Here is a 24696-nt window from a genome sequence, read left to right on the forward strand (position 1 = left end):
AACTGTCATCTTTTTGCAAAGATCTCCACAGACTTCTCTTGTTTGTTTCCTTTTGATGTGGCATGAAAATGAAACCTGTTAAAATACCTTTCTATGATACAAAGTAAGTGGAAAAGATACTGTTGCTTTTGGCATTTTTTCTCAGACTTGGGAGACCAAAAATTCATGATTGTTGTTCAAAATGGCAAAGCAGATGAATTTTTATAAATTAGCAAGGGAAGAAGGAAAGGCTCTTGTTTGAAGATTCCTTGGTCAACTGTAGTACCAGTGAATATGGTGATGCTGCCAATTCTTGAAGAACTTGTTTAAATTCTCTTTGGATTCCAGAGTATCATGCAGGATGTTATAAGTGATAGCAGTAACACCACCTCTGTTTCTACATCAGTGTAAGTACATCCAGCTAGACAGGAAAGATGGGTGAGATGAAAAGAATTAGTCAGCACTGAGATTATATTTCAAAGGAAATACTGGTTGCTTTATTTTCTATTAGCTGAAGATGAAATACTATATTCTCTGATATGGTGTGGAATTTTTTTTAAAGCCAGGTTTCTGCAGAAAAGGAAAAATGCAGAAAAGGAGACCAATGAGATGACACTGTTTCCTTTTCTTAAACACTTTTGAAAAGCTGATAGAGAAATAAAGGTACAGGATCATACACGAGTCTGCACAAATCTCTGCAGTTACTCTAGTCCGTAGAGAACCTTTGCCTGGCAGGTTTTACCTTTTTGTCATGAGGCTTGTGGTGGGGTTGAGTTTCCATGATGCTGCTACTCTGTTTCTCCCTACCACAACTTAAAAGTTTTGTTTGCCCTTGCAAAGGGAATTGATAATTTCAATAAACTGAACGGAGACTTAAACCCAGTTTCACCTTTCCTTCTTTCAGTTGTATCTTCATCTGGCGTCTGAGCTCAGAGATGACCATCAACATGCGGCAGCGACTGTCTGACATGAAGCAGAGGGGGAAGCAGGCAGAAAAGTCTCCTCCACGCAAGACAGCTGGACTTATGAGGTGAGAAGAATAGACTGAGAGGAGCTTGCTGGCTTTGTAGAGCTTAAAGTGAGAAGTATGGCACTTGGGTTCAACCGAAAAACTTCTTCTGTTTCTGCTGATAGTATTTGAAAAGTTCTGACTGTTCTCTTGTGGCGTTTATGCCTTTCCTTTGGGTACAGAAACCTGACTGTGGTCTTCCAGACAGGCTTACCTAGTGTTGCTTCACTGATTGCAGTATGCATATAATGCCACTGGCATCTTAATTTAGTTTACTGATGCGATCAGAAACTTTTAATAAGCAGTTTATCTAGCAGTACTGAGATTCCCAGCAGGGAAGATTTGCTGCTTCGTGAATAAAGTTCTGCTGGTCTGGGTTGAAATGGAAGTTAGAGACCATTTTCTGCAGTGCCAGTACTGAAATATGCTTGTGAGCTCTGTAAGTTAGCCATGTTGATTATAATTCTGAAAGAGTTCTTACAGTTGTGCTGTTTCTTTAACTGTTTCCAGGAGGCTTTGAAGAAGGTCACCTTTAATTATAAATAATAAATATAAAAATAATTTCCATGAGAAGTTCTTGCCAGCTGAATCATACTATTACTTTTGCTAAGTAAACAACATGTCTTAAAAGCAGCCTACAAACTGAATAGATCTAAGTTTATCTGGTGACATTTCTTTAAAAAGTGGTGCTTAAAAACAGTCGTTGTTTTTATACAGAACATGAGTGGCAGAGAACCATAATTTACTAGTGTGGTAAAAACTAGTTTAGTTTCTTTGTAGTTAGTATGTAGCCGAGACTTATTTGACCAAAAACAATGCAGGAAGGAGTCCTGACCAAACTGATGTGGGATAAGGATAAGTAGAACTTTTTGATGTTATGTCCCACAGTTTTATTCTCCAAATGTCTACGATTTGAGTTTTGGATATAAAGGTGCCGAAGCATTTTCCAATAACCAGACTTACCATACTGGTTGTTAGAGTATCACAAGGAACTTCCTACTCCCTTAAGGAGCAAGTAGCATTTAAACAAGTCTGTCTGCATAGTTTCATTTGGGAAGGTCTCGATCTGCTCATTCTTGAAACAGCTCTTGCCTAGGAAGTGTTTTCAGTAATGATATGAGAGAACTCGTGAAGGCTTTTTTCTAGCCAAAATTCTGGAACTGTCAAGCTATGTGCTTTTTATAGCAGACTCCATTATTCCAGCAGCTGCAGCCTTACCCTACTGAGGCTCAGCCTGTGACAGATAATCCCAGTTCTCTTCTGCATTAGGTGATACTTGCTTCCGTCACACATGCTTGCTAAAGGGCGGTGTTAGTGCCACGCCAACTTCAGCACTTTATTAAACTTGTTTGGTAACCTCTTTGCAAGCTTGGAATCTTCTCGTTTGGTCAGCTTTGAAAGCTTGTTTTCAGTTTTGATCGACCGCTGTGGTCAAGGGAGATCAACAAAAACGTAACTCCAGAGCATTTTGGATTGGGACTGAATATGGAGGAAGAGCCTATTGGACCAGCATTACTGAGGTGGGAGAAGAGAAACAAATGAATCTGGTTTTGTAGATGCCTTGTATCTGTTTTGGTTGTGTTTCGAGTCTGTATGTGCTGGTTGCAGTGGAGAGTGGTGTTGCACTTAGTGATATAAAACCTGTTGTCTCAGAAAGACTCACAGTAGCATAGAAATGCCCTGTGCCTGATAGTATGTTGTTTGTTTGACTAGGTTTGGTCTAGAATGGTACTGCTAGAATTTGATGGGAGTAGTAGCATTCTACTAGTTCTGTAATGTGAGAGTATGGTAAGGTGAATAACCAGAATAATACTGGGGAAGAAGAATGGAGCTGAGGAGGCAGTGGGGAGCTGGAGCACTCTCTATGTCCAGCTGCAACTGGCAGGGCAGGGATTAACCCAGGTGAATAACCTCTGGAATGTAAACACAGAACATGCCTTTCTGGGTCAAACCACTGTTTCATAAAGTTCAGTATTCTGTCTCTATTTAGTGAAACACTATGAGAGCTTTGTTATATGGATCTTTGCAGTGCGCTCGCCTTATGCTCAGTTGTTGCATCTGGGGTGTTAGGAGGTGCATCTGCGTGTTCCCTTTAGTATTTGGTTATTGTTCGATGAATTTGTATAAATCCCTTTGGAACTTTGTACTGTTCTCTCCTTCTGCACCCCCACTTTGTGACCAGATGCAGGAGTTCACTTCTCTCTGTGGAAAGAAACATTGTTTTCTGTTTTAAACCACACTTCCGCTGGTTTTGTTGAAAGTTCCCTGGCTTCGTGAGCTTTAAACTATAGTTCTGCATCCAACCATCTGTCGTCTTTAAGGTTTTGTAATCCTCCCTCATAAACTCTCCCCGTCCAAGCTTTCAAACCTAAGTCCTAGCTTTTTTAGTTCTTCCAAGAACTTCTGGAGAGACTAAAGCTGCTGCTCTGAATGGTTCCTCTGTCTCCTTTGATGGGATGTCAGTTTATTTTGGAACTAATGTGACCTGTATGACCCACAGTTTTCCACGTACCTTCCAGTTATGTCTCTGGTTGAAGAATTGCTGACGTATGCTTTTCTCTTATCTGCTGAACACAAGGGGCTCTGATTGATCAGGATAAAGAACTTGTATTCAGCTGATGTTGTTGATACATTTTGGTTTTGAGACATCTGTGTTTTCAGCAAAGGAGTCATGTAGAATCCTTTTAATACAGTTTTGATTTTGATCCAAGTATGCATTTATTGTTTAGAAAAGCTTGTCTCAAGCTTTTGGAAGGGAAGTTTGAAACTGGTTTTACTGTGGAATGTTTAGAGGGATTATAGCCTTGTTTATACATTTTGATTTTAAAAGCCACTTTTTCTGTGACTGGTTGAAGCACTAGTATAAATAGCAGGAGATGGAAATGTTATCCAAATTAAATTGTCTAAAATTAACATATGCTTTCCAAAGAAGTACAGTGTGCCCTTGGATCCACTTGGAAAGAGCTGCTCCTTATCAAATTCTCAGTGGGGCTTTAGTCCGGTCCAGGAAAGCTGTGCAGTTTCCATGTCTCAGAATAGGTTGGGCTTTTGATGCCAGATCAAAAGTGGCGCCTGAGTCTGTGTTGAGCTGCCTTGGTTTTAACACCAGGGAAGCTCAGAAGGCAGCAGCACTGTGATCTTTCTGTCAGGAAAAGTTGGGTAACTTTCATTTGAAAACTCTTAGGCATTTGGCAGAGGGCGGAATCCACTGGTGTGCCCTACCACATAAGATGTTAAAGTTTGATCATCAGCTTTAGACACCTATTTAAGTAGGACGAGATCAGAGTGGCAGTACTGATAACACATCTGTTTAAATGGATAACTGACATTCTAATGTTTTGTTCTTGTGTTATTTTAAGAAAAGAAAAAAGGGTTAAATTCAGGACATGTAAAATAATACAGAGTACCCCCTAGCACTGGATGTTTTAAAACTAGAGCTCCACGTGGCACTCGAAAGTCTGTATTATATAAGCGTCCTGATGACTTTCTAACTGAAGGTCCAGCTCTGCCATTGACCCTTTGCTGTCAGACCCTGCAGAAACCACAGAGAGCAAGACCTGGGCATGGTGCTATTAGGGAGTAGCTCCTTAGCAAAGGAAGAAGATAAGAGCAAGGACGAATAAAATCCTTGCTCTAAGTTAGTTGTGTGTATTGTGAGACCTGGACATGTCTGTACATGCAGCTTTGGAATACCTATTGTGAAACATTCATTCAGGTATAACGATGCTTTGTTGAGGTTGACTGAATCTTCTTTCAAAAAGAATTCAGCAAAAACCCAGAACTCATCTTCCTTGGCTTTCAGAATGCTTTCAGATCATTCTGAAGGACTTCTCATGCTTGTAACCTCATACTATATTACTCTGACTTCCATCTAAGAATGAACAAGAGCTGAAGAAGTGTTTTGAGGAGATGTGTGGAGTGTGCTTAGAAGATAATTCAGCATGCATGGAAGAAGGCAGGAAAAGAAGGGAGAAAGAAGTGAAGTCTGAATTGAGGGATTGACCTGGATGGGCACAACAGTTAGAACACTCAACCATTGTGAACCTAGGTTTCATTTTCAGGAGTATCAAAGTTTGAAGTCAGTGGCTAAGGTGCTTTTAAAAACCCCATTCATTTATCCTCATTTGAGTCACAGGACTGAATTTGAAAAGCATATGAGAGTTGTGAAAACAAGGATGTGGAAGGGTTCTTGAATTTTTGCAGGGTAATGCAAGACAACCTTGCTTTCATACTGGATGCATCTGACTTTGTAATTTGTTTGGCACTTTGTATGAGGTAAAAACAAAAAAAACAAAAAAAAACAAACAAAAAAAAGCCCATCTAACTTCCCAAATATGTTTTACATTTTCTTACTAAACTCCTTGAGGATGCTGGAACATACTTTTTTTTCTTTTCCCCTTGCTAATTTTTTCAGTCCCCATCTAAGGAACAGAGGTTGTCCTTCTGTTTGTAACATAAAACACACTGATAGCAATCCTCCCTTCTCCATTTATACAAATGATAGGACATGCAGGAATTCAGCAAACATGTAACCTCACCTTGCCACATCACCTCCTTGTAGTGAAACATCCAACCAGGTAGATGTTAAGAGGTCTAATAATCCAGCCCTTCTTCCTTCATAAGCCACACATACAAGTTGGATAAGCACAAGCAGAAGGATGCTGTCAGAGTCACTGATACAAAATTAATAATGCCTATCATATATAAACGTAATATACCTTGCAAGATAAATTACGTCATAGCTTGCACTTCATTGGGATTCCCCTGCTCAGTCATAAGAACATGAGAATGACAAGATGTACGCATAAGACAACTGTGGAAAAGATGAAGAGACTGGCAAACTCATATGTCAAAAATATTGCGGCCAACATGAAACCATTTCACTTGAAGACTCAACAGACTGCACTGTCAGTTTGTTCTTCTTTTGCCAGCACACCTTAAAGCTCATCTGAAAAGACTGGGTAGTTATTGCTCAGCCACTCCTAATAAAATGGAAATTAAAATCATGCCACATGTGGGAAGAGGAAAAATTATAATACCTTAAGTAGTGTTAAAGCTATGTTTTAATATTGTCTGCTATCTGTCAGCTGCAGGAGAACTTGGTTCCTGGCCAGGCTACTTTGCATCTGGTAGATGAACTATATTTATCTTGTGAATAATGCTTGGTACTCAACACCCACCAGCAACATTTTATAAACGTCACTAGTGATGAGTTTGGCACTGCAGTTTAAGGCCATAGAGTGGATGCTACTCAAATTTATTTTTGGGATTCTGCATTCGTTTAATTGTTATCCAAAATGGATTAAATCATTTGGTTTCTTTGAATGAAGGGGTGAGGGGAGAGACAGGAAAAAGGGTGGAAAAAAAGAAAGAGATAATAGTTTGGTGCAGGTAAGTGTCCTTAGTTGTTGGGAAATTCTGTGCTTATGTCTCTGAGGTCTGTGTGGAAATGCTTGTTTGATCTACTTTGATTAAAGATCTTCCCAAAGTATGTTTTACATTATTCCTTGAGCCTTAAGGCTAAAAATTGCAGCATGGCACTCTTACAGTGTGTGGGCTGTTTATACAGGTTCTGCATGGTGAAGTCCTTGATGTGAACTGACTCCTCTGTGATAATTTGCCACGTATCTAGTTGCTGTCAAACAGGGAATATGTCTATGACATTTTTGATGTGCAAAATAATTCCGGAGAGAAAATGCTTACGAGTGGGGAAAAACACTTGACTTTCAAATATGCTATACTGTCCTGGCTCTGAAAAGGAAGGCCAGGTTTCATTCCACTTGAACTGCTCTGGCTCACTTACTTTTGCTCTAATTTCTGTTATCCTTCCACATGCAAGAGATAATTTCAATAGAAGTTTCTACACACTGTTTTGTAGGGCTTTACTTGCCTTGTTTTTCAGAGAGTGAATTTTGCTTGTACTAGGGCTGTTTGTTAGTGTTGAGACACCTTCGGAGTGTTATCTATGGTGGATTTTAAATGGTGAGCAGTTCTTGAGACAGACTGTAATACTTCAAATTCCTGCCTCCCAGGCACGAATCCATCTCTGCCCTATCCTCTGTGCCAGCACTTTCATCAGACAGCGACAAGGATGGTGAAGATGAAGGGAACGACGAAGATGAATTAAGTGGGCTGCAGTCTTTCCATGTTCAGTCCAACTGCAACACTGAGAGAGACTCAGGTAATATTGGAAGAGGGGCTTGGGCAGAGATGGAGAAAAAATGTCATGAGTGTGAAGTGGGCAAGAGACAAGATGCTGAGTTAGGGGCAATAAGGTATGGACAGAAAGAGAAAGTCCAAGACAGAAATGGGTGGTTCAGCAACGCTAGGTAATGTTACCAATTCCAGCATCTAAAGAAGGGTTTATTTTAGAGCTCATTTGTTAAATTGCCACGTTTCCTGCTAGTTCCAGCTGGTCGGGCATTTTTTGAACTAGTGCTTTGGGGTTCAGTTCTACTGTCCTGTTCTGCTGAGTCAGAGAAAACAATATGTCAAATTGTCTGTTAGAAATTTGGTATAACAGTTTGGTAGTGCACAAGAAAATGTTTTCATGGTGGTGCATGGTTTTGGGTGGTATAGGAATGCTGCAGTGGAGAAAAGATGAGGTAAGAGGTGTTTCAGAAAGGCAAACTGCTGGCCAAGGATGTCAACCAGGTAAATATCTTTTTCCCTTTCCAGATCCAGATCTTACCCTCTCAAGAAGCCTTTCCCAGTGGGAAATGAGGAGGGTGAGTTGCTAAACCTATAAATTGTAGTTCTTATGACAGGGAAAGTGGAAAAGAAATTCATATGTAGATTAAAAACTCTTCATTTACACTACTGGAAAAGGTACAGCTGCAGTGGAAAACCATTGAGAAGCTCCTTGGTGAAGAATGATTTGGAATGGTGAAATCATGCCTAGTTAAGAGACTGTTTCACTTCAACTATCCACATCTGTATCTTTCCATCAGATGTTATGCTTTGGGTCCCTTTGTTTCTGGCATGAATGTCATGTAGAATTGAAGCTCATCATATCCTTAGATGTGAGTGAGGCACTCATGCTGAGTCATGTGAAAAACTGCAACAAAACTGTAATTTAAGATTAAGGGAGAAAATTTAAACTGATGGAGAGCTTTGGGGCTTATATGAAAACAGATATGATTGTGTTTTGCTATGGGCTGCATGTCTTCTGTCTTGTTTTTCTGTCAGCTGAATCCTTAAGACCATCTTTCTTTCATTTTCCTTCAGGCCAAAGAGATAGCAGCAATCCAGCGTTCAGAGGCACCAATGAACAAGGTGCCTCGGCAACGTGGGCGCTGGTCCCAGCCAACCAACAACATAGAAATGACTGTGAAATCCATGCTTGACTTGCGTCAGTTGGAGTCTTTCTCTGTTTCCCGTTCTCCAAGTCGAGATTCATTGTCTCAAAACAGCAATGGGGATGATAGAGAAGAACAGGCAGATCTCCCCATGCACATCAACAAAGTAAGGGTGATGCTTCTCGGTGGAGGTGAATCCACCCCAGTGCATCTGTCCTGCCTCTGTTCATTATGTGTATTTATTACTGTGTTCTGCCATTCTTTATATATTGAAATAGAACTATAAATGCCTTCTGAGAAAACTGCTCATCTCTGTAGTAGTTAGTACTCAGTGCAGAGCACATAGGGGATCAAGGTTTCCTTCCAAAGACACAGGGAATACCTTGTATTTTCTCTTAGTTCCTTTATTATTTGTGGTTAAAACAAGCTGAGCATGGAATTACATGCATGTGTGCCCAATTTCCTGTTAGGAAAACTAGTGCTAGTAGCAATTGAAATGTGGCTCAACCCTTAGCTGTGGGTTGTGCTAGATTATTGTCATCCTTGAAACATAGCCATGATCTTGGCCACAGTAAGCAACTCGTGCTAATACTTCAGAAGAATAATACCTGTTTTCCAGCAGCAGCTTGTCCTGATGCCTACTCTCATTAGCTTTTCCTTCTGTTGTAACTTTGTGACTTGAGGACTCACTGTGTGTAAGTCAGCCAGTGATTTTTAGCTTTGGCCAACAGACTTTTCTGAACTATGCCTGATTAGTCTGTAAACAGTAAAAGAAGCAACTGCTTCTGGGTAGCTTATGCTTCTCTTGTGAGGACAGAGAGGTGTGAGGAGTCTAGCATTCACTATAGAATTTTAGGGGATTACAAATCAAGATTAGAATAGGAAACGACAACAGTTGAACTTCCTAGATGAGGAAGAGAAGGAGAAACATAGGAGTGCTGCCTCCTAATCTCAGATTTTTTTTATGATATTCTGTGCTGTAATGTGTACTTTCTAGCTGTGCATGACAGCTGCTGACTTAAAGTAAAAACACTGGTGATACCTAATCTGTATTCTTTTACTAGGGTGGAAGCTCAGTAGCTCCCCAAGACAACCGATCTTGTGTACGACCTCAAGTGATTCGACTCCTGTCTTGTGAAGAGGGGATTTTCTCTCAGGAACTGGAACCATCTGAGAGTGAGGAGTGCGTAATCTACCCTGAACAAGATGAAATCCATCCCACAGACCCAAGCAGGTTAAAAACAAAAATAAGCCTTCTGCTGTGTATGGCTTAGACCTTTCTTGCTTTAGTTTGCTTGCAGCTTGTATGGTAACTTGGATGAGTTGACTCACTGTCTAATTGATGCCAGATGTATTTAGTTGAGGGTTTTATGACATCCTGGTGCTAAAGGAGGCTGAAATGAAGAAAGCACCATTAAAATAATCTTTCATGTGAGGCTGTGCATTAGCAGCCTTTTCCAGTATTTTGCTTTCTCCCTCATCTGGGCTGAAATAAGCAGAAGAAAATTTGGAAGCTGGAAAACCATCTGCCCAGGAGAAATGATGTGACACTATCATTTGTGATGATTTCAAACCTAATTGGGCTAGAATCTAACTCATGTAGTATGTGATGACGCTGTTGTGGGAAATGCAATGGGCTACATGAGTTAGAATTTGCAGGGATACTGGAAATAGTGGAGAACCTTAAACCTTCCTCTGCTATTTCTTCTGTTTTAATTTTACCTTACTGAATTTTCCATATTATTTCACGTGCCATTTTTCCTTCCCAAATATTATTCTTCCCTTCTTAACCTGATGCTAATAACTGTTTAATTTCCTATGTCTCTTCCTCATCTGTTACAAAGAATGAGCTAATGGCTTTAGGCAGACTTTTACACAAGAGAGTACATGCCAAGATTTTGAAGCTGAAGCTGCTAGTTTTTTTCTCAGTTTCTCTTGATTTACTTTTTAAACTGTACTATGATAACAGTATGGACAAACCCACGTGCTGTTCCAGTGTTTAAGGAGTGGAAGCATTTGGTTGATGTTGGATATGGGCTGGACATATCTCAAAGTATGCACATTTTGCGCATTGTATTTGCCATTCAGTTCCACTGAGTGACTTCTGCAGTCTACCTTGTATTACCCTCAGGCATCAGGCAAAAAGAACAGCATCTGTGTCATACAATAGTGTATGACTCAAAGTCACAAAAGAAATGAGGATCTCCATCATGCAGTACTGTATTTTTACATGATATTCTTCAGTAAATTAGTTTCACTCAAATCAGATCTCTGTTCTGTAACACTAATGTGACACAAAGAAGTGGGTTTTAAACATGAAAAAATTACTGCATTAGGACTAAAATGGCTGCCAAGCTGGAGTTTGTATCATGTGCCTGATCTGAGACTCATCTTCATCAAGTAGACCACTGTTTGTTCTCCAACTGTGCTGGAAATCAAGCCAGGGCAGTGCAGTGCTGATACCTTGTAATCATGGGAAACTGACAACACCCAGAAAGTCAGACAATCCCTTTGAGACTTCACTGTCCAAGCTTAATGAAATGCAAAAAAAAATGTGTAATCATAAAAGAAGTGAACTTCTTTTTCTCTTTAAAGCCTTAATTTTGTAATCAAGGTTGTTATTAACACAGGTAAGGCCTTAAAGTTAGACAGCACTCTTCTTTACATCTAAAACAAATATCTTCTAGTACTGTATCTTTCCTGTCTCTCTTGTAGTGAGTTCCAGGTAAAAGCACTGCCCCATGGGAAGCTAAATAGAAATTATCAGAGCAATGGATGTCCAGACAAACATAGTCCAGACAGTGCCTGCTCTGTAGATTACGGCAGCAGTCGTCTTTCCAGCCCAGACCATCCAAATGAAGGTAAGATGCAAAGATGTTATAATTTGTACCTGATGTGAGACACTGCAGGAACTTGGTTGAACTGTGTTGTGCTATGTTTATCAACTGTGATCCTGATCTCTTAAGTACTCAGTCTCTTCATGAGCTGAGCTCAGGTCACATTCCTGTTAGTTGTGCTAGTAGTGCTGTAAAGATTCAGGCTCATCTGAACAGGTGCTTCAGTGAAGCCTCTGAAGAAGCAATTGGTTGAAGTGCACTTGCCATGTAAACCTTTGACTTTTTCTCTCACTAGCTTGGGGAGACAGGCTTGCTATTGATTATACCATAGGCTGTGCTGTTTGGGTGTTGTTAGAACAGATCCGAGAATGTGCACTTAATGCTGATTGACTTGGCAACTGTAGCACTTAAGGTTTAAATTGCTTAGTTTAGCATCTTTGCTGAATATCTTTTTTTAATCTGACATTACTGTGCTTGTACTGCTACAGCTTTTATTTTCTTTTTTGTTTGTGCCTTTTCCCAGATTCTGAAAGCACTGAGCCCCTGAGTGTGGACGGCATCTCAGATCTGGAGGGAGAGGAAGGAGAGGAGGATGTGGGTAGCAGCGTGCTAGTGGGAGAAGTTCCTCAGATACCTGATCAGGAGAAGTTCCTCAAGCAGCATTTTGGGACCCTGGGCAGCACTGATGGAAAAGGTACAGCTCTCTTCTTAGTAGGAGCACTTTCTCTGGGAGGACATTCTGCTGCGTAGAAATGTATAAGGAGGGGGAAACAGGGATTTAATGAAGAGATGCCTGAAGATGAGAGGCATCTGGCAAGTCTTTTGATGTGTGTGTTTGTCTCTGTGGATCAGATTGAAGTCTGCATTAGTTTGGGTTAATTATTGTCCTTAGAATCCTGAAGAGTGGTTCGCTTGTTCTAGCACGAGTTTTTCCTGGTTTATGTGACAATTAATTGTATGTGTGGCCCCATAGGTGGTGTGTAGTGGCCTCTAGTGGTATGTTAAGACATAACAAATGTCACAAAAGAAAAGACTGAAATACTGGGTGGAGGGGGAGAATAAGAGGAGACATCAGAGTGGCAAAGGAGCTGGTTAATCTCTATTGACCAACTCCAGAACAAAGCGTTTCTTTCTAGAATTGATAATGGTTGCACGTAGCAGTATCTGTGTGAGCTGTCTGTTTTAGTAGTATTTGTTTTTTCCCATTGATTGTTTTGTTTCCTGCTTGATGCCAGTACCTCACAGTCCTACAGGCAGGATAGGACACAAAGGGAAGAGAAGGAGGAGGAGGCATACCCTTTAGGGAGATTAGCAGTTTAAGGCAGAATAATCTAAGTAGAACAGAAAAGACAAAGGCAATGAAATTATTTAATTCTGTTGTTTGAGCTCAAAAAATCCTCTTGAATGTGGGGGGAGGGGGAAATGCATTCAACAGTCTCTGTGAGAAGAAACTGCATATATCAGAATGTTTATTTGGTCTGTAACTAAATTTCTTTTTTTTCCCCTTTTTCTTTCTTTTCCCTCCCCCCTCCCATTTAACCAGAATGTCTAGGTGGTTCATGTAGGAGTCTGGAAAGAACTGAAAACCTCAGCATTTCATCTCGCTTTCTTTCCCAGTCTCCAGCTCTCAGGTATGATTCTGCTTGTTTTGAGTGTGTCTGTCTGTCTGTTTTTACTAGTGTGGTGAGGTCTTGGCCCAGGCCAAATTAGATAGCAGGCTTCTGCACCTGGCAGGTTGGTTGTGTTTCGGACAGACTGTCCTTTGTCACTATAGCTGTTTGATTTCTTCCTAATGCATTACTGTTATTTTGTTCTTTTTCTTCTTTTGAGAATCTGATTAACTGTTTTGTGATTAATACCTTGACTGATTAAGATGGAGGAATCACTGTCATCTAATTGACTCTTGACCATTTATGCTTTGTTTATTCTTTTGCATTTCATTCAGCTTGGACAATGAAAGTAGGCTTGTCAACTTTTCCTTTGTTTTACAGTCCTTTCTTGACTCACCCTCGTTTCTCAGTCCTGTGCCTCCACAGGATACTCCAGTTTTGTACAAAGCCCCATGGGAATATTATACGTCCAAAAAGTCCTCAACCCTAAAGCCTCTCAGAAGGCCTCTCTGAGCTTTTTTCCCTTGGTGTTTAAAAAAAGAATAAAAGAAAAAGAAAGAAAAAAAAAAAAAAGAAAAAGAGGAACAAAAGATAGTGGTGGTGTAAATGCTTCTGCTGATTCAAGTTAATAAGTGTTTAAAACAAAAATCTCCTTCTTATTCCTCCAAAATAACCACATGGAATCTTGGCTTAATTTAATTTAATTGCGTAGAATGGAGCTGGGTTTAAGTACATCTGTGTTTTACCAGCTGTGTCTAGATTCACCACATTATGGAATTTTATCATTGCTTTATTCGGATGCAGCTGTTGCTGCTGTCAGGCATGCTTCCTGATCTGTCTTGCATTGGAACCTCACGTTTAAGAAGAAAGTCAGTGGTTAGTTATTGTATAAGCTTCTGGAAATTGCAGTGATGAATGAAGGAAGTTACTGGCACTTGAGAGGTGTGATAAGTGAAGTAGTTCTATGTTATGAAAACTTCCACACTTCTAATCTTTCTGTCAAACATGCCAAACTAAAAGTTGCCTCCTTTCTGAGGTAAGCCTTCTGTACTTGTCCGAAATGGTGAGAAAACAAGACTTTTCTCTTGAAGGTACTGAATAACTTTCATAGTAACTATACTTTGATAAGGCTACAAATTATGATTATTTTGTCTTGGAGTATCTAGAATGTGAAAGACTTCACTGTTAGTAAGGTGAGCTGAGAGAAGAGACATGACCTGACTTTACCCATTCTTCCCTCTGCCTGGAACATTTCCTTCTATCTTGCCTTCACCTTTTAACATGTCCCTCCCTGAAAAATTGATTCAGTGCTTCTTGTGATTGAGTAACCTGATGTAGAAAGCTTTAAGATCAATACATCCAGGAATAAATAGTACTGTTAACAGCTTAGGACTATTGTGCCTTTAAAAAGTCTAGGTATGGAAAGAAAAGGCTTTTAAACTGGCTTAGTGTATATGCATGATTGTCCAGGGTTACGTACTTACTTGTTTTAGTTAGGATTTCTTCATTGCTTTCTCTAGGCGCTTGTCACTCTCCTCATCGAATCTGATACTGGATTCAAAGTCCACCGAGCCTCCAGCTCCAACCAGTCAGTTCACTCAAGACTCGCTGAGAAAAGACAGCAGCCATCCTGCTGATGCTTTGGAAAACAGCCACCTCCTGGATAATGTAAACTTGCATCAGGCTGTTTATGCCCAGAAAAAACGCAAGTCGGCCTTGGAGACCAGCAGAGTTGGTATGGCTCCTGGACGAGTTATTGCATCCTTTCCAGAAGGCCCTGTGAATGCAGTGATGAGAAAGGCACAGTCAGTTCATGACCTTGTTCATGAGGGTAAGGACTCCAACTGGAATGATGATATATATGAAATGGGGAGGTTTGAGTGGAGATTAAATTTCTATCTTTTGTGTTCTGAGATACAAGCTTTGTGTGACTTATAATTCTTAGCCCATCAAGGGAAAATATTTTTGCTTTGTAGCACAGATGCTGGTCGACTAATTAGTAGTTTCTGATATTTGTCTGGCAGCTTTAGGAGGAGAAATGCCAAGGGTGAAACTGGCTATTTGCAAAGAAATCTCCTCCTGCCATGAGCGGTTGCTCCAGACAAAAAGTGAAGCTCCCGAGGGTGAGGAGGGGAGTAAAAAGGGAAAAAGAGTGCAGTAAGAGGGGAGCTTACTGTATATATGCACTCTGTGTGAAAGAAGTGGAGGAACCCCAGTTTTGAAACAGTCAACTCAATGGAGCTGTTAGTAAGCACTAAGTTTGTTTTTAAAAAATGAATCTTATCACCACAACTCCATGCATAAGTGAGTAGATTAGAGAACCGACAGTTCTTGCCTGCTTCCTCTGCCTTCTCAGTTAACAGTCATGGTGGTCTGAGGTGTTTTGGCTGTATGCTTTAAGAACAGGTCTCTCCTCAGGTAAGCAAGTGTGCAAGCAGGATGAAGGATGGGGAAAAAAGAAAGAGTTGAAGCTTGGTAATATTAACCTGAAGTAGTGATTTTGTACACCTCCTCTGGGGGCTGAGCTGAGGCACATAGACTGAAGCAGCTCTGTTGCTTTCCAGTTTTGGAATTTACTGCAGGCTCTTGTCTGTTTTTGGCATGTTTGTCTGTTTAATTTTCACAGATAAGGGTCCTGGAGTGGTATCTTCTGCCAAGCAGCGTCCTCATACTCTTATGGTGGTTGAGAAGGATCCCAGACCTAATAATTGCAGGGCGTTATCATCCAGTCTGTTGAAGATGGATGGATCTGGTGCTCTGCTGGCCAAAGATGTCAGGGCTGCAAAACCAAAGTCCTACATGAACCCTACAACCAGCTTCCGGGCTAAGATGTCAAGGAGCATATCTGTAGGGGAAAATCTGTACCTTGGTTACTCCACCGACGTGTTGACTGATGGGAGGACTAGCCCTCCAGCGGCAGAGAAGACGCAGTTCAGTCCCACAGCAGATGCTGAGAAGACGAAGTTAACAGTAAAAGAAAATTATCCAGTGAAGCCAGCACTTCAGCCAATTGTAAACTGCTCGTCTCCCAAGTCCTTTCACAGCAAGTTGGCATCGTCAAACCGAGCACACCTGATTCTCGACATTCCTAAGCCATTGCCTGATAGACCCACACTGGCCTCCTTCTCACCCACTACCAAAACCAAAACCCTGCTTGAGCCACAGTCTCCACAGTCACCTGCTGGGGCCTGTAAAAAGAAACCTTCACTCCCTGAGGTCCGAACCTCCAAGAAGGAGAATCAAGCTTCTGGGTGTCTGGTTTCTGGTAGAGAGAATTCAACAGGACTTTCTAAGGAGAGCCCAATAGAGAGTACAATTTCAAGGACAGGTTGCCAGTTTGAGCCAGGGGTCACAAATCTAAAACCAAGGGAGTTTTCAGAGGTCCGGCAACTGAAGTCTCCAGAAAGCACACTGCCCAGGTGTAAGGAGAGGATCACTGGCATCGCATGTGTGCTAGACAACCAACCTGGACTTTGCCCACTAGAACCCATCAGGCCGAGGTCTCCTACATCTGTAACTGCCTTGGCACAGGTCTCAGGTGTGCATGGATACCCATCTCTTATCTTCCCCCTTCTGTCTCCTGTCTTTGTGAACCGCTTCACGATCCCATCACATTTCTTTACGTCCAGCTTCTGGCCTGTCTCGTCCTGTCTGCACCTGTCTCGTTCCATAAGTCATCCCCTCAATGGTGAGAGTCTTCTTCAGCCTGACATCTTTTTCTGAGTCTTTAATTTCCATTTCCTCTGAGTCTTATATCTGAATGGTTGGTAGATCTCAGCAGCTCCTTGTGCAATTGCACCTGGGAACTCAAACATTACTTTTGGTGAGTCCTGAAAAATGACGTGCTAGGAATCCCCAGTAGTACATGTAGGTTACACCAATTTTGCGCTTCTCAAGTTATATCTGACCAGTAAATGAAGGTGCAGGCCAATATGTGTTAGCTGGACCTAGCAAGATAATAGTGATAATAAAGTTACACCACTAAGCACTTACTGATTAGTGCAAGCGTGCAGAATCCAGAGTTGCTTACCTGCAGATTTGTTGTATTAGATAAAGCTCGGCAAAAGTGAGTTCCTTGCTGTAGCCATGTGTAAGAGCAAGAAAGTGAGTGCTGCTGTCATGTCTGCAGGTTGCATGGATTTTTAAATTATCTCTAATTTGAAGGAAAAGGTACTAGCTGGGGAGCTATTTTACATGCTGAAAGAGCTCTTGAATTTGTTATAAGCTCTGATTTAAGGTACTTCAAACAAATGAAAACTAGCTGGTAACTTCAAACTGAATCAAAAGTCCTACCTGCCAAGGCTGAGGTCTCCAGTGGTTTTTCTTTTGTGTCAAAGCCTGAAATGTCTTCCTGAATTCCTCGGCTGAGTTGTACAGTGTGAAGCTGGATGTCAGCCAATGCACAGACACCTTGCACGTTAGAGGGACTATCCAGTGAACAGTTTTAAAAGCCCTTTTGCTTTCTTATTCACATCTGAGGAGGAGCATTTCTAGAATATTTTAATCAATAACTTTTTGTGGTCCCAAGCTGCTCTACCACTCACTGCAGTGTTTAAATGCAATTATAAAAGCATTATAAGAGAGAGAGAATCTGGAATTTCTAGAGGGATCAAACACTAAGATTGAGGCACTAGTATACAAAATAGGAAATGTTTTGTCTGATGGACTTAATGTTATGCTATAGAGCAGTTGCTTTGTTGAACATTGAGCGTCTGAAACTTCCAAACTCTCAGCCTTAGTGTGATGAGGTGTCCTTCAACAGAAATGCAACTTAGAGCTGTGGAATCATTTCTACAGTGGGAAAATAGTAGTCGAGTTGTTTGTACACTTCATAGTGAGTTTTCTCTTCTAGACTTGGAAATCAAGCGATGAATGTATCACATGATTTTTGTTGGGTTGCTAGGAATCTGTTTGCAGAGTTAGCACAGATGGTTCAGAGAAAAGGGTTGTTTTTTTTATTGTTTGCTTTTAAAGGCAGCTCCCAGTGCAGTGCACAGCATGGCCTGTCAGGGTACTTCAGAAGCATCCTTTAGTCAGTACAGTGGATCCACATTTTTTTGTCCTCACTGACAGCTGTCAGCCTTCACCTTCTTGGAAATAACTTTTTCCATATTTTTAGTGGTAAATGTTGGAAAAGCTGACTTTTGCTGTGGACAATCTGCTGTGATTTCTGTGGAACATAACGTGGCAATTTAGACTAGAACTGCAGGGCTGACAGTCAGAGATCTTTCTGCTTCTGACTTGCTCTGTGACTTCTGGATTCTGCTTAATTTTTCTATCCTTCAGTTTTCCTGCTTGCGTAACATTTGCTCTTCAGGAGACTTAACTGTTTTTGTGAAAGCATTTTGACAACAACAGTTAAAATGCTGAAGATATGCTGAATACTGTTGCTGTGTTTAATATTCCCTGATGGTTTCTGAAGAGCTCTGCAGACAGAAAATGCCTGTTATTCAAGCGTTTGTATTTTATTTGTGACCTTTCTCCAGACTGGCATCTCACAGAACTGAGACCAGCATAAAACCATGGTCAGAGGAGAAATCCAGGAACAATAGTGAGAAGAAAGAACTGTTTTGAGGGAGTGGGAGGGAAAAGGTGGGAGTAGGTAGGGCAAAAAAAAACAATAAAGGTAGCAGGGCAAGAACCTTGGATGGAACTGAAGCCCACTGTGCTCAAACTCTACAAGGCTGAGTGATTCAGGAAAAAGAATATAGATGGATTTGTTCATGTACCTTTTTGCTTTTCAACATGTACATATGAGTGGATATTCGTCTAGCAGCATTTATACATCTTCTGTATATATTCATGAATTTATGAAATTATTGAATGAAATTAGATGAGGTCCCCTTCCACCTGTTCAATGATAACCTTTGTGAAGTGCAGAAATAATAGCAGTAAAGTGACTAAGTTCTGCTTTTTAGGTAACTAAAGGAAGTTGAATGCCCTTTGTCTAGGCTATTGTAAACTGAAGATAACTGCAGATTGTATGTGTGTGTCAGTGTCCTTGTTCATGATTTATGTCTTAACTCATAGAAGTGTTTATTAAAGCCTTGCAGGCCTTCAGCTCTGATGCTATGGAAGTATTGCCCAGTGAAGGCTGGAAGAAAGCCTTCCTTTTATTTTCAGTCTTTGAATTATGGTGTCACAGTACCCTGAGCCATTAAAAAGTGTGATTCCTTTATGACTGTGTTTGTTAGTCAGCAGTCATCTAGAGCTCAGTCCTCGCTAGAGAACACTGTAATAAGTCAACATACTCCTTTGCTCCCATAGCTCATTGTTGTATATGGTGCAGAACAGTATATAAAGGGGAGTGTGTAGGTTTCAGATTAGGTGGATGCCAAATTAGAGGCTCCTCAGATCACAACCCTTTGCTATTGGAAGACTTGAAGTTGAATTTAACTATGAATGAAAATGGCATATGTGATCTCTGACTGTCATTGACTGTAACAGCACTGTGTAATCTATAGAGACCATTACTGACTTTGAAGAAACTAGGCAATGGAAAAACAGGAATGTTTGAAACAAGAAGCATCTGTCAGTAATATGAAGGAAAGTTCATGCAGAACAAAAATGAATAAGAACTGTGTGCATATGATCTTCTGAATATGTGTAAAGAAATGTTTTCAACCCAGCTGTGAGATCTCAGATATTGAAGTATCTGTATCTTACTTATTTTTTTTATTTTTTCCTCCCATTCAGAATCAAGCATCAGTGTGGAGCAATGTGAGCATGTGGTATCAGAGCTCCAGGACAGCATGCGCAAAGCCATTCATCTTTACCATGCGGTGAGTGATCTTTGACACAGGATCTATTTTAACAGATTGGTTTTACAGCCCAAGAGTACAGAATATGCGTGCTTACACACTCTAATTATTCTCTGTACTGTGAGTTCAGTGGCAGAAGCTGCCTGGCTGTTTACTTCTCTGTACCTAAGCTTGAACTGGGCAGGCAGTATTCTTGATTTTTCAACTTCTGCATTTTCCAGTGGCTTGGTATGGCATTCTGAGCAAATCAATTAACTTTCCAAACTGTTTTGTCTATCTGTAAACTGAAAATAACAGCATGCTCTTTTTCGAAGGGCAATTGGGGAATTAGTATTTATACTATGTTTCAGAGATACAGAATATTATAGGAACTTTACATTTTATTATCCCCTTTTTTCAGGTGCTAAATGATACAGAGTCATCTACTGACAAAGATAAAATAGCAGGCCTCCTGACTGAAACATTTTCCTTAATGAAGAAAGAGTTGGACTCCCTGAAGCATGAGGAAGAACTGCCAAAGGTTAAGGAGGTACTGATGAAGCCACAAGATACTGCTAGGTCAATAAATGACAAATGTGGTGCCAATCTACCAAGTTCCAAGAGTTTAGGAGACGAACAGACATTAGCTTTGCTGGAACAGTACTCGGAGTTATTGTTACAAGCTGTTGAACGACGCATGGACAAAAAACTCTAAAAGCAGCATCTTTCAGGTGTTTGTGAATACACAGAAATAATCCGAAGAGGAGGACCACAGAGAGATCTTCAGACCAATGCTGTCATCACACTGGTCTAGAGCTGGTGGGGTGACCTTTATAAACTGATTTCCTCAGGCTCCTACAGTTGGCTTGCTCTAATTCTTAGGAATGTGCTGGACACAATTTTAGTGTTTTTTTTTCCCCCCAGTCGTCTTCAACTTCCTGTCTCTAGATTGTCTTTAGACAAAGTTCTGAAAGAGGAGTTTGGAGAAATTGCCTTGAAATTTCTTCCTAGCCAGGAGATCAGGATGTTTGGCACCTAAAGAAACAAAGAAAATCTCATTTATCCAAGAACTTCTGAACTGCGGACTGAAAACAAAGGAGTCCAAGTGAAGCTGATCCCTTCTCCAAAACTCTAGGAGAATCAAGAAGCAGACTTTTTATGGGTTTATTTATTAATTTATTCTGACTGTTGTTCTGTGTCATGTTTATGACCAGTAACTATCCTTTAACAAAAAAATGTCAATCTCTTGCCATATCCCAGCGAGAAACAATCTCTGTATTATAAATCTCCAAGAGGGAGACAGGCTGGAGTGTCTGTGCAATTAATGAACTGGTTTCTGCTTAAATTTTGTCTTGCTGTTCTTTCTTTTCCTTCCATAGTTTGTTACTTGGAGTAATCCTACTGTTGTTATGACTACTCTTGTCTGCTTTTCCCTTTGTTTCACAAGGCAGTCCTCTTAGCTGTGTTTTATCTTCATTCGCCTCCAGGGGGAAGACTCCACAGCCCTTGGGCCAAGCTTTGGAGTTTGCCTGACAAAATCAGTAGTGATAATTTTAATCTGGAATTTGATGTTACGTTGATGTTCTTCTGCAGACATTTTTAAAAGGGGGTTATATACAAATAGGAAAGTTTGTTTCAGCCACCTTTCACATTTAGGAATTGGATATCAACTTTGATGTTATCAATACTGGTAAATTTGGGGATATGGTTGATTTGTGGAGAGATCACACTGAAAGCCTGGTTTCCAACAGCATAACTCTGGATGTGAGAGTTCTTCAGTGCAACTGCTTGTCTTGTATGATTTGTTGATTTCACAGGCTTGATAGAAAAGGTATTTTTTCTTATTGTTCCAGGAAAACAGAATACTTACATCCCAAGAGAGCTGGGATTCTTGTCCATTTTGTAATTCTGTTTCAGCTACCCACAGAAAATGGTTTTCCAAGAATATACCAAAATATTTTTGAATGTGATTATTGCCATTCCCACCCCCAGCCTCTCTCCATTGATTTCTTGGCTGACATGGAAAATCATCGCCTCTTGCATTTGTGTGTACAGTATTCTTCTCACCTTCTCTAAGACTCTGCTAACTTTTATTTATTATGACTTAAAACTGTCCAGTGATATTTTATTAGTCAACAATAAGCTATAAAACAAACAACACCCCCCCCGCCCCCCCAGTGTACCAACAGTGAAACTCTTCAGTACCTTCCCCTGTAATTCTCACTCCTTTCTATAATCTCCTAATTTACTTGCGTTTATTTTAAGGTAGAGCTTAAAAACTGCTTCTTATTTATACTCCCACTTTATAAAACTAATGCAAGTAACAAGCTTTCATGTGCATGAGAGAATGCTACCGTCTGTGGCGTTCACTTAAAGGTAGCTAGACTGCATCAGTTTGTTCTGTGGGCTGGAAGCTTGAAGCAGTCTTCTTTCATTTTGCTGTCCTGGCTGTCATCTCTTTGAAGCCCTGTGGCACTCAGAAATGCAGTATGTTGATTAGCTTTGCTTTCTCTTTCTGTGACTGGGGATTTGCAGTGCAGCCTTTTTTACTACTGGGCCAGCCAGACTGGTGTAGGATGGCTTATTTCTTCAGTGGAATCCAGGGCTGAATAATCTGCAATTGTCACTGTTACCTTGCCTGATCACTGCTGCTCAGTTCTTTGCAATGTGGCAGTATGTGGAGTGCTTTCAGAGCTTTCCAACTGCTTTTGTCCCTCATGTAAATCTGCCTCATTGAGTGTTGCAGGTGTCCTTGCTAACCTTTCTTTCCGTGGACTTGTACTAAAACTTGAGAAGTGGTATCTTCGAGTCCTTTCTCATCATTGTACTATGCTGAACTGATGCGTGTGCTGGGTCCCGTAGGCAGAGAGGTTTTTACAAAGACAAATTGAAAAGTATAGAAACTTTCTTTTGGTTTCCTCGAGTAAAAAGGTGTGCTGGAGGTGCTACAAGTGAAGTGTCTGGTGGCAGTTGTGCTGGGCTGTGATGGAGTTAGTGTGAGCCAAGCTTGCTTTTGGGATGATTAGTTCTTCCTCTTTCAGACTGTGAACATATATGTCCTAGTAACTTCTTGCTCTGCTGGGACCTCAAGACACTCAGGTAAAATAGCAGCCCCTTCAACCCAGGTATCTTTTGGTTCTGAAGATTATGATTTGAGGGTTCCTTATTCTATTTCCTTGTGCAGTTTTATTATCCACTTCATTATTTCAATTATGTGGTAGTAGCAAAAACGGCTGGAGAGAGCCAGTGGTCAGAGTGAAGTTCACATCAAACTAAAGGACAACAACAACCAGTGCAAATGGCATAGCAATATAAAGCAGCGCTCCTTGGAAAGAAGGCGTGTGAAGCAAATAGGATTTTTAAGCTGATCAGAGCAGGTTTTGCTTCCTGGAGTGGATTTTGCTTGGGCATCACGGCTGCATGCAGGAAACCAGAGGTAGATTCTGACTGGAATGATGGTAAAAGAGGCATCAGGCAAGTGGGTGAGCTGATGGAGGGTGGCTGTGTAGTTTAAAGTAGAATAGTATATGTAGGACATTCAGAAAACAGTAGAGGTAGAGATGGTCTTGGTCCAAAGAACATTGTTTGGCCAGTAACCATTTAAGATAAAGTACAGAAAAGCTTCAGGAAAGTAGATTTAGGACAGAGGTGGTGATCTGTAATTGCTGAATGAATCAGAAAGTGTTTTTAGAAATGTTCTATCAGGCCTCTTGTTTCCTTGCTTGCTGCCCTCTAAGCAAATCTTTATTCAAAGGCAATGGAGCCAGCTGCTTGCCCAACGTTTAGAAGAACTGAGAAGTTCAGTAGAAGAGCTGCTAGTGCCACAAGTGTGTTGATGCTTTGTATTTGAGATGAATGCAACTCTCTTTCCTGCTAAGTTCCTATTCTAACAGTGGGGCATATTCCTAAAAACTCTAGTTTACAGTGCAGAGCACAAATGGGGTACATTTTCTTGCACCTTGTAAATGCAGTTTGTTACAGACAGAGAAACACGGAATAGTAATTGCTTAGAAAGTGAGAAAGTCTTTGGGAGGAGGTGTTAAGCTTGAGCCTATCCCTCATACTGGTTTGTGATCCCTCTTACAGGTTTGTGTGGGTGTTAGAACAGATACAACCAGACACCTGTACTAAAACGAGTTGTTTGTTTAGCATTGTCCGTATTAAGAATTTAGACTTACCTGTCTTTCTTACATGCTTTTAGTCCTCTCATACCTAGTATTTCTGCTCAAAATGAGAATTGTGTATTTTCCCCCACCTTGCTTATGAATAGCATTGCTGTGGGACCCTTGCTTTGCTTGTAGGCCTCTGAGGTGGTGCAGGGGGAGGGCAGCAGGTGCAGTGTCCTTCCTGGGCAGTGGCTGCAGCCTCCCTCGGGGTGCCCAGGCCGTGTGTTTACATGGGTCCTTTGCTTCTCCTGCCTCCTCTCTCAGGTGTCTCCTTTCTCTTGGCTCTCCCAGGTGGTGGTTGGGTCAGGCCTTGGAGCTCCTTCACCAAAACCTCCCATTTTATGCAGAATCCATCACCCCCTTATAGAGAAACCCTCATTCTCTGGAGCAGAAACGTACAAACTTTTAACTTTTTTGTTTTTTAAAGAAAGGATATGTATATAATTATATATAAGGAAAAAAAAATACAGTTATTTAAGCACTATTGTTAAATCCATGCATGTATATGGTATTTCCCTTCCTCCGTGCCACCCCTTCCCTTGGATGTGCAGCATCCAGAACACTAAATGATACAAACCTCATTAAAACAAGCGACAGGTCTGGTGCTGCCCGCGGGTGAGCAGGTGCTTTCTGTGGCTGAGCTGTTCCATACAGTGTAGGTCGTGGGCTGAGCCCTGCCGTAAGGATGGACGGGCACCGGGCAGCGACACTAGGAATAAGCCATGTCCTCTCTGCATGTCGTGTGGGCACCCCAGCTCTGTGGGTGTCGGCACTGCCCTTCTCCTTCACCTGTTTAAAATAGGGGGGAAAAAATCTATTCTCTTTCTTTATTTATAGATGTTTTTATACTTCTCCCTAAGTGAAATAATCCACGTGAATGTCCTTTTTTTCTGGATTTTGTAAAAATAAAAACCATTTTCTTTTTTTTTTTTTTTTTTTTTTTTTTTTTTTTGCACTGCGAGGCGCCCCGTGCGGGAGCTGTTTTTAAAACTCTGTATTCATTTGTATTCCGTGTCTTAGAAGTGTTTCAATAAAAACGTGCTCATTTGGTACAGCC

General features: G+C 40.9%; 1 protein-coding gene across 12 annotated transcripts in view; it reads left to right on the top strand.

Moving 5' to 3' along the window:
- The window catches only part of MAPKBP1 (mitogen-activated protein kinase binding protein 1), an 89686-nt gene extending 64993 nt beyond the window's left edge, over positions 1 to 24693 (top strand). For 3 of the 12 annotated variants that reach the window (XM_085550301.1, XM_085550302.1, XM_085550306.1), the window contains 12 exons: positions 884 to 1009; positions 7021 to 7169; positions 7667 to 7716; positions 8216 to 8452; positions 9351 to 9520; positions 11002 to 11147; positions 11647 to 11817; positions 12667 to 12754; positions 14254 to 14564; positions 15360 to 16421; positions 19430 to 19515; positions 19895 to 24693. In XM_085550301.1, coding sequence (XP_085406427.1) covers positions 884 to 1009; positions 7021 to 7169; positions 7667 to 7716; positions 8216 to 8452; positions 9351 to 9520; positions 11002 to 11147; positions 11647 to 11817; positions 12667 to 12754; positions 14254 to 14564; positions 15360 to 16421; positions 19430 to 19515; positions 19895 to 20188 — 2890 coding nt within the window. In that variant the 3' untranslated portion in view covers positions 20189 to 24693. Of the gene's footprint in view, positions 1 to 883; positions 1010 to 1097; positions 2509 to 7020; positions 7170 to 7666; positions 7717 to 8215; positions 8453 to 9350; positions 9521 to 11001; positions 11148 to 11646; positions 11818 to 12666; positions 12755 to 14253; positions 14565 to 15359; positions 16422 to 19429; positions 19516 to 19894 lie in introns of those variants that run through there. The other 9 variants (XM_015864358.2, XM_032444853.2, XM_015864361.2 and 6 more) reach the window with 7 other exon arrangements.
- Positions 24694 to 24696: the final 3 nt, after the last annotated feature.

This window comes from Coturnix japonica, chromosome 5 (assembly GCF_054131305.1).
Source record: "Coturnix japonica strain WE chromosome 5, WE-NBRP24, whole genome shotgun sequence".
NCBI classification, from domain to species: Eukaryota; Metazoa; Chordata; class Aves; order Galliformes; family Phasianidae; genus Coturnix; species Coturnix japonica.